At 35.0% G+C, this 15,554-nt stretch overlaps 1 protein-coding gene across 4 annotated transcripts in view; it reads left to right on the top strand.

Annotated features, from left to right (window-relative positions):
• Window positions 1-12,566: 12,566 nt before the first annotated feature.
• The window catches only part of Dph6 (diphthamine biosynthesis 6), a 172,813-nt gene continuing 169,825 nt past the window's right edge, over window positions 12,567-15,554 (top strand). For 2 of the 4 annotated variants that reach the window (XR_009228382.1, XM_046461653.2), the window contains exon 1: window positions 12,567-12,719. Coding sequence is in view for 2 of the 4 variants with exons in the window: in XM_046461653.2 (XP_046317609.1) it covers window positions 12,697-12,719 (23 nt within the window). In the remaining 2 variants the exon portion in view is untranslated. The remainder of the gene's footprint in view (window positions 12,720-15,554) is intronic. The other 2 variants (XM_046461655.2, XM_046461654.2) reach the window with 2 other exon arrangements.

The following is a 15,554-nucleotide window of genomic DNA, read 5'->3' as shown; positions in this document are numbered from 1 at the left end:
CTGTCACTCTACATGAGTGAGCTTGGAAGTAGATTCTTTGTAAGTCAAGTCTTTGAATGAGGTGTTAGCTCTATGAGAGAACCTGAGCCAAAGGAATTAGCTAAGCCATGTCTGAATTTCTAACCCACAGAAAACTGTGAAAAAAATAAAGGATTGTTTGAAGATGCTAGATTTCAGGGTAGGGGTAATCTGTTATACATCAAGAGATAACTAATAAAAGGAAAGAGAGGAACACAGAATAAATGGAACAGCTTACCATTTTTTGCCTTACAGCATTCATTTTTTTCTCTTCAATCAGATGAAGAAATACCTGCCCAACAGAAGATGTGACACCAAATCCCATCAGTTAGCCTACAGTTCTGGAGTGATTTCAGTCCATTCATGTTCACTACTGAAATTTACAATATAACATTAATTTGCTGTCAGAACTTTTTATATTTGAGATCAGAGAAAGGGGGAAAAGAAAACTGTTTCCATTCTCAAGGCAGGTTCTAAGGGCCTTGGGGGTTCTAAATTGTAAATCTCATCTAGGCTTGCTCAGATGTCTCCATCCCAAATATTAGTGTGTCATTTCTTCCTAACAAGTGAATTCTAACCATGGACCCCAAGTTAAGAAGTCTTGCTTAAAACTTCCACAGGAACTTTGGAAGTCCCTTCATGCTTTGGTTTGAGTCCAAAGTGAGCTTATCTTTTTCTTTTAATAAGCTTCTCAACACAGAAATGGCCAGTCTGCCTCATGATCTTTGTAATCATCATCTCCTGAAGCTAATATAGATTTATTGATGAAATAAAAGCTCAGAGAAAGTGACCATAATTAAAATGGTCATATTTTAACATATTACTATAATTGCAATGAAGAATTTCCAAATTTACATTCTCTTTTCATAGACTAGCTCTCCCAGTTTTTCATGCAAATTTCTGTACTTCAGAAAAATATGGGTTTCCATTTAAATAAAATAATTTATTCAACTGTTCCTATTGCCATTGAATTGCCACTTAGAATTTAGTTTGTTGTACTTTCAAATTCATTTAATTACTCAGAAACATGCAGCTGGGCAAAGACGACTCTTCAAAAGTTTTCACCAGAGTCATGAGATATTGCTATGAGTAACTTCAGACTATGTATGTTCCATGATAAAAAATAAATGACAGATGGGTATGATGTTCGTGATGCTTCCAATAATTTCAAAGCCAGAGTTGACCAGTTTTAAATGATTGATTCAGAGTCCAGGACATTTATATGTTTGGGCAATATTTGAGAAATAGAATGGGTGTAACGTTGAGCCTGATGTCATCAGATTTTAAGTTCACTTTAAAGAGAAATTCTTGAAGAGAATCAGTAGTTGAATATATATTCTCTGCTTCTCTTGCAAAATGTTATTTTCCAGTGAGATTCTCAGGGAAGACTTTTTTCATTTTTAATAGATTATTATCACAGTTCTAGAAATTTAGAATGTGTGAGAATATATATCATTACTTTTTAAAAATTGAAAAGTAGACAGTTTTATGATTCTGAAACTTTATAATCTTGTTTGAAAGTCAGGAAACCTGGGTTCTAATCCCTGTTCTGCCACTAACACACTGTGTAGCCACAAACTAATTACCTGATAAATCTGTGTTTTGGTACTTTCATTTGTAAATTGAAAAGAAAATATATTTCCTTCAACCTATTTCACAGGGTTATTATTAGAATATATGAAATAAAACTAGTTAAAGTACTTGGAACTTGTCAAAAGAAAGATGGTCCATAAATCCAAGTTATAATTATATAACACTGTATATCCCAGCAGACTCGAAACATCTTGAATCAGAAGAAAAATGAGTGCAATTATAAAGAATCTTGAAAGAAACTTTTTGGAATAGGGAATGTTAAAAATATCAATTTATCATTTGATAAAAAGTTCTTCAATGATGCTATCTTACAGAAAAAAAAATCTGGTAATGGTTATTGAAACTTAATGCTGATTAGTGTTATTTCTAATACACTGGATAGGTGACAATTAACAATATTTTCCTCATCCATTTCCAATTTCATGAGATAGTTTGAAAGTAGAATGTATAAGACTTTGGCTACTCATTGGGGAAGCACAAGGGAGAAAGGAAAGGTAGGGGTTAGCTTTCAACCAGATTGGTAAGGGCAATGCCCTTTAAAAACAAGGAATGATTAAGTATGAGTTGGGATGACAGGAAATCTGGTAAGCCAAGATATCGACCCTTGATCTGTATGTACTCGAGATGCAAGTGTCTAGCATTCTTTAAATCACATTTTGGAGTGCTTTACTTAGTTCTATTAGCTAGAATTTGGAGATGCTGGCATTCTTGATGAAGACCTTAAGAAACTATCTTTCTTCTTTACTATACAGTAGTTAAAAAGAATGAGATAAATCTATAGTGATACAGAATAATGTCATAGATATATTTGAAAAACAAAGTATAGAACAGTGAATATAGTATGCTCCCCCAGGTGAAAAATAAAAGTGATATATGCTTACATATTCATAAACTCATTCTGGAAAGATACAGAAAAATGGGTAATGTGTTGCCTCCCAGGAAGGGACCTGGGGGACTGGATTTCTGAGGAGGGATAAAGAATAATGTTATTCCTTGCTCTGAAATCTACATTGCCTGATATGTATATAGTCACTCCAGCTTTCTTTTGAGTAGTGTTTGCATAGTATTTATCTTTTTTCTATCCTGTTACTTTTAATCTGCCTGTGTTTTCATACTTAAAGTGAATTCATTATAGACAGAATGTAGTTGGGTCTTGCTTTTGTGTTGAGTCTTTCTCTGTTTTAAATGTTCAACATTTACATTAAATGTGATTATTGATATTATTGGATTTAAATTTATTGCTTTGATATTTGTTTTCTGTCACATATTTTTCTCTATTCTTTCTTTCCTGACTTCTTTTAGCATGAGTATTTTATATGATTTCATATATTCTCTATTTCCTTTTTGGCTTATTAAATATAATTCTTTGTTTTGTATTTTTTTCTGTTTTTCTTCAGGGTTTACATATGACAGATGCTGTGATGAGTACATTTGTATGTATTTAATTCTCACCTCACTAAGTAGGTATAAATATCCTTATTTTATAGATGAAGAAAAACATCTTGCTGAATTTACAAATTAATGTCTCAGAACTAAAATTCAAACCCAGGCTTGTCTGACTCTAAAACATATTTTGTAGTATTAGGAAAATATTGGAATAACCTTTCAGCCTTTGATGTAGTTAATAGTGCATAAAAGGGAAATGTGGGCTAAAATCTGAACTGTTATTATAAATTATTGAATATATACATAGATATTATAAAGAGGTAAAAGGTCTAAGCATCATAGAGTGCCAGAATATGGAAATAAAGTCAAGAATATGGTACTACATATATCTCTCTTTCTAAAACAGAAGGTTTAGAAGCAGAGAATGAAGATTTAGCTATTTGCAAAGATAAAATCTTACCCGTAAGGTAAACTTTTAAAATATGTTGCTAATATTAGTATGCAATGCAAATTTCCTTTCAGATGTTTATAACTGACTAGAAACTGCTTGAAGTCAACACAGACTTTGAAAATATAAATGGAGGCTTTATATTTTATAGGCCTCCTATCATCGCTAACACTTCCCTGAAATAAAATACCTTTGATACAGAAATTCTAGAACTCTTACTGTTTGGGGAAAAGAATTACAGAAAAAGGATATGCCACCAATGTATGTAAGTGTAAGTTATTTTCTGTAATAGTTATTCTTAGAGTATAAAATGAATATATTAAGAAACGGAATTAACATAATGATACTGCTTACTTGATAAGAGAAGCTGATTTCATCTTCACTAAATATTTTGCCAATTGACATATTAATGGCATATAATAAATTAACTAATTTTAAGAGTTTGATCAAATTTTTTCAGTTGCACAGCATTGTGTAAGTACTACTACTATCAAAGTAAAACAGGTTCGCCACTTGACAGTTTCCTCAAGACCCCGTGTGTTTGATCACTTCCCCTCACTCTTGACCCAGACATGCTGACTTGCTTTCTATCATTGGAAATTTCATCTTTTCTAGAACTTCATGTAAATTAAATTTTACAAAGTATAGTCTTTTGTGTTTGATTTCTTTCTTTTTTCACACTTTTGAAATTCATCCATGTCACCATGTGTATTGCTAAGCAATATTTTATGGGTATGCATATGCCACAATTTGTTTATCCATTCTCCAGTTGATGGAGATTTGGGATGGTTTTTATTTTTAGTTATTATCAATAATGCTGCTATAAATAATCTCATACAATTCTGCAAGAACATATGTGTTTTACTTTCTGGGGTAAATATGAGAAGAATTTCTGAGTTATAAGGTAAAGTGTGCTTATGCTTATGATCACACTGTTTTACAAAGAGATTGTATCATTTTCGCACTTCTACTAATATATCAGAGTTCCAGTTGTTCCATGTTCTTGTCAACACTTGATATTGCCATCATTTTTAACTTTAGCCATTCTATTGGTTGTATATTGTTATCTCATTATGGTTTTAATTTATCAAGCAAACTTTTGACAAAGGGAGGAGATACATTACCAATTTGTATTCTCCTATTAGCAAATTAATGGGCTAAACTACACAAACTCTGGCAAAACTTCTTCTTTCAGTTCCATATAGTATGATCTACACTGGATAAAACATTACAGTTGAATTTTTGCAACTATGGAAACTGAAGAGTAGACCCTATATTTTCCTATAACTTCATTAAGGTATGGCCTACATGTGAGAGGAGTCTGTGAATCAATCAGGTGTCTTTCCTCCCTTCTTCTTTCCCTCCCTACCAATCATCCACTCTTCTATCATCTACTTTATTCACAAAGATAATGTGTTCATTTTGAAAACTCAAATATGGAAATGTATATATGAGAAAGCAAAAACATACATTCAATTTTACTACCAGAGACATCACCATTGACATATTGGTGATTTTTTTCAGACCTTCCTTTATGTAAAATAATAAGACTATGTTGTTAAACTGGAATATTTAATTCTTACAACAACTACACATGGTAGATAATATTCAATTTTACAGTTTGGGAAACTAACAGAATTTCAGTAAATTGTCTAATATTATAAACTTAGTAAGTTGTAGTGCTCACATTCAATTGAGGGAATCTGACTCCAGAGTTTTAAACCACAATCTAGACATAAGCTGTGTGTGAATGTGTGTGCATGTGTGCACATGTGTGCACATGTGTAGCCTTTGCATGCTAATGTAGTTATGCCACATCTCATAGATATATTCACATTTTAATAAATATAGGTATACATCACTCTTTATAGATTGCAGAATGTTTTACTTTATGAGTGTACTATAGGATATTTACTCTCTGGATATACCATGGTACACTGATTTAATAAATTCCCTAATTATTGATATTTAGTTAATTTTCTACTTTTCAATATTATAACCAACAATGCAAGAACCACTTTGGTATATACAGTTCTATACTATTTCCAAATATCTCCTTAAGATATACCCCTAGAAATGAGAATGCTTAGTCAATGTGTATAAACATTAAAATTTTAATACATAACACCAAAGTAGTATTTAATGAGATTGTTCCTTTTGTTTTGTTTTCTACATTGGGGATTGAACCCAAGGGTGCTCTACCACTGAGCTACACCTCCAGCCCATTGTTTTTTATTTTTCATTTTGAGACAAGTAAGACAACTTACACTAAGTTGCTTGGGTTGACCTCAAACTTGTGATATTTCTACTTCAGTCTCTCAAGTAGCCAGAATTACAGGTGTGTACCCCTGTGCCTGGTGAGCTTATCCTGTATTCTTGCCAATATTGAACTCTTTTCTTATAATTTTTTTAATCCTTGCTATCTTAAAAGGTCAGAAATGATATCAGGTGGTTGTTTAATTTTAATTTGTTTGTGAACAGGGCTAAACAATAAATCTTTTTAAACATAAAAGTGATGCATATATATTCTTCCAAAATAGTCAATACAGATTTATATTAAGTAAAAAGCAGTCTTATTTTTCTATTTGTTTCTTCAGAGTATCATTGTAACAGTTCAATATATACCTTTCTAAAGATTTTATCATCTATTCACATATTTCTGCATATCTACTTGTTAAATTTTGCTTTTATACAAATGGAAATACATCTGGGAGAATTTTTCCATTTTTTAAGAGTTACACAGTATTTCATGTGGTAGTACAATAATGCAATAAACAGTTCCGTTTGAGAACATTTTGATTAATTATAGATTTTTTCAGTAAATATCATTAAGTATTTATTACATGTTAGTACTATTCTAGAAATGAATAACAAAAGTTGCTGCTCTGATGATTTCAATTCTGCAAAAGCTGCTGTAATGGACATTCTTGTAGTACTTCTTCTTTTTTGCTGGGTATCCAACCCAGGACCTTGTGCATGCTAGTGAAGTGTGCTACCATTTATCTGCTGCTCTAGTACTCTTGCATAGTTTTGCACATATGCTAGTGCAAAATATTTCTGTAGAAAAAGGTATAAATGTTTACATTTTTTGCCAAAAGAACATATAAGAGGCCACCAATAAGTTTTAGTTGAGTGAAAGAATAAAGATCATTGTACTGTCATGTGTAACTAATTAAAACAAATAAAAAAAGAAAAACACTTACATAAACAAAAAAGATTGCTCTTCACAGCTAAATTATAAACTCAAGACATAGGCAGAAATGTTTTATTCAGTGTACATAGAGTTTACTAATTTGAACTTACTCTCTAACCTTTACAAAAAAAGGAATTAAATAAAATGAAGATTTCTGTCACCTCTTGAAAAATCAGTCTCTAGTAATACTGGCTCTACATGTGCACCGGGTGGCTATAAACAAGTGATAAGTGAGTAGTGATTTGCCACAGTCCTCAACATTCCAAACTGCCTTACACCAGACCACTTTATTCATTTATGTTAGTTTCCTGGATCCTATAGATTTTAAATATGTTGTTCTCCATTAAGGAATAAAATAAATTTTAAAATGACAGACTCTTGGTTCCCTAATGCTTGCCAATTACCTCATATATCAATTTATATAATCAAATCATTGTCAGCAAAAGTGTTGTTCATCTTGGAAGCAAAGAAAAAGAGATTCAGGAGGTCAATGATGGGAATACCTTTCCAAATATAGCCTGAAGATAGGATATTTTGTCTGGGTTCTAATCTTGGTTCTGATATTTATAAGCTCTAGGCCTTTTAGCAGGCCATTTTACTTCTCTGTGTTCAGTTTCTTCATCTGCAAATTGGGATAACAATGAATCCTACCTATTTCATAAGTTTGCTATGATATTTAAATGAGTGACAGCCCATAATAAGCAGAAATTATGACACAGATTTTAACATTTACATCCTCATACCTTTAAATTTATGCTTCAAATAATTTTGTTTCTTTTTTTCCCTAAATCCTCACAATGCAACTTTCTGATGGCTTTCTATATATCATGACTTTAGGGAGAAGCGCTGAAATCTTTTCAAGGTTTTTGAAAAGTAACTACCTGTAGCATTCTTGATTTGATTATCTGAATCTTTATCAATCATCACATCAGTGAGATGTACTGCCAAGGAAGCAGAATTCAGTGACAGCTTGCAAGTTTTATTACCAGAAACAGTGTTTGGCTATGGAGAGTTTCCTTAAGTAAGCTGGCAAAAGATTGAGCTTTTTTGAGGCTGATTTTTCTGTTCACCTATTTTGTTGATTCTACAAGCCAATCTATGGTCATTTGTATTTAACAATTTGAAACTCTCAGAATGCCTTTGAAAGGTGAATCCTGGTCAAGATATTTCAATGTATTCCTGACAGAACTGCTTTAGGCAATACTGATATGTAAAGTCATGTTGACATTCACTGGGTTAAAGTTCTCTTTATCGCTGTCCACATATGGGTCTTGCTAAACCAAGTGTTCTTGAAAATTGGGCAAATTATCTATAGGCAAATGCATATTAGTAGTTAAAAATAAGTCTTCCCTATTAACTTAAAAAACATTTTGCCAGGATTCAATATTAATATATTAGAATGTTCAAATTAGTATGTTTGTTTGGAAGTAAATTAAACATTTCCTAAAAAGTACTATTGTACTTCAAATACTATTCTTACTTTTCTTATTCTCTATTTCTTATTCCAGCAGGGCACAGTATCGACAGTAGTATAAACATTTCTGCTCTTTTTTATGTGATTTTAGGAGAGTCACTTTATCTTGGTGTGGTAACCATGGAGGTGTCCTACTCAGATCTCCCCTCAAAAGTACCTCTTATGGAAAGCACAGATGACTGACGGCTATCAGTTGCCATACACTTGGAACTCATGTCAGCAATGGTTCTCTCAGGTTGCTTTTAACGTTTGAGCACAGTGAAAGTACTATATCCAGGTCTTGCCTGTCTACACAGCCTTAGGTGGCACTGCTAGCAGAATGCCTCTCCAGGCTTGGAATCCCACCCAGCAGAGCATCCACAGAAAATTCACTTCATAGAAAAGGAAGTACCCAAATTGTCTATGTCCATGAGATGTAATTGTTATATACTATACTATTTAGGTGAAACTCGCCTCATAAAGTACTATAAAGGCCTGTTGAAGTCAGAGATAATAATCTGCAAGGATGGTGGGCCATGCTTCAGGATATAACATGAGCACTACGTTAGAGATCTCCTTGGGGCATTGCGACGTTAGTAGGAATACGAAGATCTTGGAACAAAGGCATGGAAGTGAGAATGGGCCCTTTACACTTATTCCCAATGACCCAAAGGAGAACTTTGTGTTTTGCCTTCCAAATCTCTGGGCTGGGCAGAGTTAGAGATCTTGATATTCAAAGGTTTCCTCTATTGAAAGGGGGCAGTGCAATGATTAATTAAACTATAATTTATATATAGTTGTAGGACATTTTTGGTTCTTTGTACCCAGAGTCAGTATGCAGGGAAAATGATTATCAGGAGAATGATTACACATGAAGAACAAAGTAATATACATCGGGAACCCAGGTTATATACTTGACAGCCTCTTAGTATTTCTTTTCCTAAATGTACTTGTGAATAGATAAATGCAGAAACCCAGACTAAAAAGATGATGATGACCAAGGGTTACAACTCCTTATAAATGAATGCTTGGATTTTACTATCAGGTAAATCAACACAATTTGCTTAAGTGTTAGCTGAGAGTGAGGGGAATATGGAATAGATAGTGAAGACAGGACAACTACCAGTGTGGCCTGAGACCAACTGCAATAACAAGGACTATGGACTGTTCCATTGACCTTACTTTTCTAAGCTTATCCTTAGGAAGAAAGGTTTATAGGAATCATGGAGAAGTTAACTACAAACATATGAACAGGTTTGTAGTCTCTAACTTCTATACTACTGAATTTGCTTCCATCTGTGAACCCACACTAGGTACTTTTAAGAAATAAAGATAAAATATTATTGGTGCTTTTCTTGCACTGCTCTCAGGCAATGACTAAGCACAACAGAGATACTAAAACTGGCCATTCCTGCCCATTTTGAAATTCCTCTGACATACCACTTTGGTTTAGGGCTACCTATCAGTCTGGGCAAGATTTTCAGAACTGCATTGCAAACTGGAATTCTTATTGCTTACTCTTTCCTTTTCTTCCTTTAGTTTTCAACCTGCATCACAAATTTGAGTCTCTCTGCCTTCTGCTCCTTTTCCTGTTTTCCTTTCCAGACATTTTCTTCGATCAGTCTTTCACACATCTAATCCTGGCCGGCATCTGCTTCTTGAAGATGGCTAATGACACATGGGCTTTTTGCTGCTGCTGTTGTTAATTTTGGCAAAAGAAAATGATATCCACATTAGGTGATTGGAATGATTTAAGATCTCAACAGGAAAAGCAGAAAACAGCCTAACGTTTAGCTTCTGATATAACTTATTTTTGTTTCTTTTCTTTTCTTTTTTTTTGAGAAGGAGTCAAGAATTGCTCTGGTTTAATTCAGTTTAAATAAAAAAATCCCCACTTTTCCAAAAAAAAAAAAAAATTATGACTCTGAGGATAACTGATAGCTGGGTTAAGACCATTTCAATTTATTTTATTTTCAGAAATGCAAATATATCTATTGAACTATAATAAATTAAACCTAGTATGTGTATTGTGGCCCTGACTAGATATTTAGCATACAGCCTTCCATGGTAATTCTGAGAAGATACAGTGAGGAAATATAATAGTTTTTTAATGAGACAATACACGTAACAGTGTTATATTAAGCAACCAGTTAACATTTCATTAATTGATATAATTTATGTAAAATGTTTTCAAAGGGGAGAAGAGATATGGAGAGAAAAAAAAATTCAAAGGATAAAAAGAATCTGAAGGAAAGATACTTAAAACAAAGATCCTAAGAGGAAGCCTAGGAGCTGGGCAAAATGGGACACCATCAAGCTAAACATAGAGTGATTAAGAATGGCCTCAGCATTTTTTTCTAATATATAGTATATTATCTAATATACCTAGGATATACACACTGTAATGAATTTGTTGAGGATGTCTTTTAAAAACTTATAGAGCAGTTAACACAAACATAATCTTAAGGATGTGGTTTTAGAAAGAGAACCTCAGTATCTCCTCTCCCCATCTTTGTGTGAAAGTAAAGGAAACAATAATAGACAGAAAATACAATAGGAGTTTTGGGGATGTTCTAAATCTATTTCGTCAACATCATTCATCATGTTAACTATTATTAATTTCACACAATCTCCTAAAAAATGATGGGAAAAGGCCAGAGTAACCTTCCTGGGATTAAAATTACTCATATTAGCTTTTTGTGACCCTGGATAACCAGGCTTCATCCAATCCATCCAATTTATTTCCTCCTATCTCCAATACACCCTCTCAACTTGTCAGGCTGGTCTGCCCACTGCTGTCCAACATACCATATGTATTCCTGTCTTTCTGCCTTTGTCTGGTAGGTCCACCATCTCCTTCTGTTCAACTCTGCTCATCTTTCAAGCCCTATCCATACTCTAGCTTTCACCCTGTAGTTTAGTTTTTGGAGTTCTTACCATGTGCACCACCTAACGTGTTGCTTTCTTGTTGTTTGTTCAATATATTTTCTCTCTCCAACCAGGCTATAAACTACTCAAACACTTGACTCACTTTGCAAATATTCAGAATTGTGGAATTTTAAACTACATGATTTTAGAAGCTAAAACTGATATGCAAATTATTACTGCTATAGTCAACCATACCAAGTACTTGGAGCTAATGAAAACAGTATGTATAGTGACATTAAATGCCTACCTATGCACACTAAAGGATCCCAAGTTTCTTACATATACTATCTTATTTAGTTCATCATCCTTATAGTTTTCTTTTTCTAAAATCCCATGTCTCATTCGTTCAATTTTATTGGTTCTATCTTCAAAATAGAGGTGGAATCCTCTCACATCTCACCAAATCCAGAATCTTGACTCTAAGCCCCAGCATCCTCCTCCTGAATCATGGTTTCCTAATAGATGTGTTTTCAACATTGCACAATGTAACCTTTCCAAACTTTTAAGTCATGTCTCTATTCTAAAGCCTCTCAGGATCTACAAGGTCAGACATGATCTTCCCTTTTCTTTACTCTGACCTCTTCTCCCACTATGGCTGCTCAACCTACTCCAATTATACTCATCTACCTTGTTCTTCCATCATCACACAATGCACAATGCACAATGCACGTAGTGCATTAGATATAGTTTTTTCTTCGGCCTGGAACACACCTCCAGTTATATACACTGCTGTTTTCTTTTAAAACTTAGTTCAACTCACCTCCTCAATAAGGCTTACATTGATGCTCTATTTAATTCTGCATTTGCCCCTCTGTTTTGATTCTTCTCAATTTTTCTTTTTAGCACATCTCACTTAACATACTATTTCATTTTTTAACCATATACTATGTTTGCTTTCCCTACTTCCATATAAACTCCATGAGGGGAATGGTCTGTTTTACTTATGGATATATCCCAAGAACCTAAAACAGCCCTGGTACATGTAACACCCAATAAAATACTTGGTGAATTTATTTTGAAGCTAGATTTTCTTGCTGCAAGGCAACTGTTCTTTGGTTTAGAGCCTTACTTAGTTTCCCAGCTTCTGTGTTTGACAAAGAGCAATAACCAGAGATGGCCTAGTCATAGGGCTAGTCCTGGAATTTTAAATCACCACAACCCTGCACCTGAGGGGCTCAATTTTACACCCGGGCCTCACAGGTTAAGAGGACAGAGAAGATATAAGCCAAATAGCTAAAGTGTGTAGCTAGTTTCCTAGGGGTGGTTGAGGGAAGGATGGAAGGAAGGAAGGCAAACCTCCTCTCCTTCTTTCATCTCTTAAGCACATGTGACTTCGAACATCCTCTAACGGAAACATATCTAGTGCCACCTGGGTCCGAAGGTGCGGGACAGGCCTTGCCCTTCTCCCGGCAGCTTCAGTGCCCTCACTTAGGTGGTTATGCTGTGCCTAAACATTATTTTTTTGGGGGGGCCGGGCCGCGTCTGCTACAGAGCGGAGGCGCGGAGGCAGCATACTCTCAGCGCCCAGACGTCCCGCGAGCAGTAGAAGGGAGAGCAGCACGAGTCCGCGGACAGGCGGTGGAATGAACGCCCGCGTGAGGCCCTGGCCGTCACTCGAGCGGCAGCTGCGGCTCTGACCCCGCCCCTCCCGCCGCACGCACGCGCACTGCACCCAGCATGAGGGTCGTGGCCCTGATCAGGTAACCGGGCGTCGGAGCCGCTTCCCTCTTCCCCGTCTGCCTCTGGTTCCTTCCTGCAGCCTCTGGCGCCCACCGAGCCGGGGTCGGGGTCCGGTCGCGGTTCTGACCTCGGCGGCTCCTAGCACCTCAGGAAGAGGCGGAGCCTTCGGCCTGCTAGGTCCGGCTTTGGCTTGCGCTCCGCCTTTCCAGCGGTCACTGTCTCGGGTCCTGTGCCCACACACTCGGATTCACCTGGGGGAACTTAAAAAAAAAAAAGTCCTAACGCCTGGGTCCCACCGCCAGAGGCGCTGGTTTAATTACTCCAGAGTGGCCATCCGCGGATTTTTAAAAGCCGTACTGGCCTTGAAGTTATGAGGCCACTGCTTGATTCCACGTACTCAGTTAATTAACTCCTGCCCCTTTCTTCCCGGTTTTCTTTTTCTTCAATGATCCCCTTAAGTTCACCGATTCGCGGTGTCCTACCTTTCTCCCTAGGCTTTCTGGTTCCGCCCTGCCCTTTCCAGTAAGGTCACCTACTTGTATGGCTTACCTGAGCTAGGTGGATTGCTTATAGCATCCTCATGTTTCTGTCTTGGAGCTCAAGTACAGAGTGGGAATCTCTTCTCTCCTGATGGAAAAGGAATTGTGCCAGTTTTATGGTACATCTAGTTGCAGTTGCTTCGGATGCTCGTAGCTGCTCTAGTGATATGTTAAAATATACCAAAAGGAGTTTAAAGTACATGATAATCCATCATGTTTAGGTATATAGATAAATGAACCCAAACCAGCCCAGTTTACATGTCTCTTTACTCAATCTATAAATTGAGGCAAAAGGAAACATACTAGCAATATTACAAAAGGGAATTTAGGCTAATATTTGTTTTATGAGATTTGGATCTGAAATATACTGCAATGATACATTCAGAGATTTTGTAGATTTCATAACGTTTAATTCAATGCTCTACGTAATTGATAGTAGTTGACAAAATTGATCAATTAAAGACTCCAGATTCCAGTCCCTCTAGTGACTGAAACATTCCAATTTCTCCTACTTCAATGCCATTCTTAGAAAACTAGACTGTACTGTCACACTAATCATTGTTATTCAGTAAATTGCCCATGTGAAGGGAATGATTAAGGTGTAAACGTTGTGGGTTTCATTTGCTCTAGAGATATTAAGAATTAAAGTGGCCCAGGAAACGAACAATTCACATCCACAGTCATTTTTACAAAAGTCTAAGGATTAAAGTAATACACAACCTTAGACTTACTGGTGGGGAGAAGATCTGTGTAGTCTATCACACTAAATATTATGTAATGTACATATACTGTGTTTATAATAATTTACTAAAGAAAGCAATGTTGGAAAACTCTTGCTAAACTTTAATAGCTATACAAATGTTAGATATGCCATAAGAATGAATACAAAACCATATGTGTATATACATATGCTTATGAGATATATATACATATACCTATGTATTATTTATTATATATGTTATATATAATTAGGTATTAGATATATGCATTTAGATTTGAACATAGTGAATCTGCGATTTTGTTTGTGTGTGTATGGCTATATAACAGAGGTAGGATATGTGTGTGCATTTTAGGGAATAATTGAAACTGAGGTTGTTATGTTTCCTTAGACCATAGAACATTATATTCCTGATACATAAACAAGTGTCATCAGATTTTACAATTGAATAACACCTTGAGTATCATTTAAGCAGGCTGTTCTGTAATTTTATAATGAAGCATATAAACCCAAGCAGAATGAATAACTTAGCTTAGTATCTGTGAGTTGGAAACTAAATCTCCGGTCTGTAGGAATTCTCACTTAATATATACAGTCATGCCCAGGTATTTATGGGATATCGTTCCAGGTTCTCCATGGATACCAAAAATCTGCAAGCGCCGAACGCCTCAATGTTATATATAACCTATGAACTTCCAATCATCTTTAGATTACTTATAATACCTAACAGTGTAAATAGCTATCATACTATATTGCTTAGTGAATATTGATCAAAAAAGTGTACATGTTTAGTACAGAAGCAATTTTTCAAATATTTTCAATTGACTGAATCCATGGGTGTGGAACCCATAGAAATGGAGGGTTGACTGTACTTACATAATTCATGAAATTTTAAGAGTAAGATAGTCAGCATTTCCCAAAGTTGTTTGCCCTTGAACACTGTTTTGTTCTTTGACTGTGTATGTTAGGTGAGAAATCCTACAGAGCAGTTAACATTTGGTTGGATACTTGTGTTTTGTAGAACACAACTTGAGAAATAATACTTTGAAACCATACATAAAATGTTAGCATATTTTAAAATAAATTGTAAGGTTATGTTCTGATTGTGAATGCATACTTTTCAATCTTTTATATTTGATAGAATTAGTTTCTTTTTATTTGGGGAAATAGAGTTAGTGATATACAACAGGGGAAGTTTTGAAAGACCTACTTAGGTGAATATCTGAATCTGATGAGAGGGAGCAAGGGCTTTTTTATACTTTGTCTTTTGCACGCTCCCACTCCTTGAGAAGTTCTGAAATTAGTTGTATATATACAGTGGTAGCTGAAGTGCTCATAGTACTGATGTCTATTAGAATAATTCAGCATTTTGTGTTTCATCTCTATAGAATCTGAAATCATGTATTTAACATTTTGTCATGAAATTGGGACTTAGTTTTAACTTAAAGGGGTTTTGTTTAAGGAGTATATGTAATAAGTATTTAGCTAGGATGTAAGTTTTTAAGTGTTTTTATTTGTAAAGCACTTTTTATGTTAATGAAACCACTGTCACGAACCTAGGAGTTAACATACTTTATTTAGAATGCTCTTTGTTATAA

Source organism: Marmota monax, unplaced genomic scaffold (assembly GCF_021218885.2).
Source record: "Marmota monax isolate L192 unplaced genomic scaffold, Marmota_monax_Labrador192_F-V1.1 WCK01_AAM20220418_F8-fsc00001, whole genome shotgun sequence".
NCBI lineage: Eukaryota > Metazoa > Chordata > Mammalia > Rodentia > Sciuridae > Marmota > Marmota monax.
The sequence above is the reverse complement of the archived record's forward strand: the minus strand, read 5'-3'. Positions and strand labels throughout refer to the sequence as shown.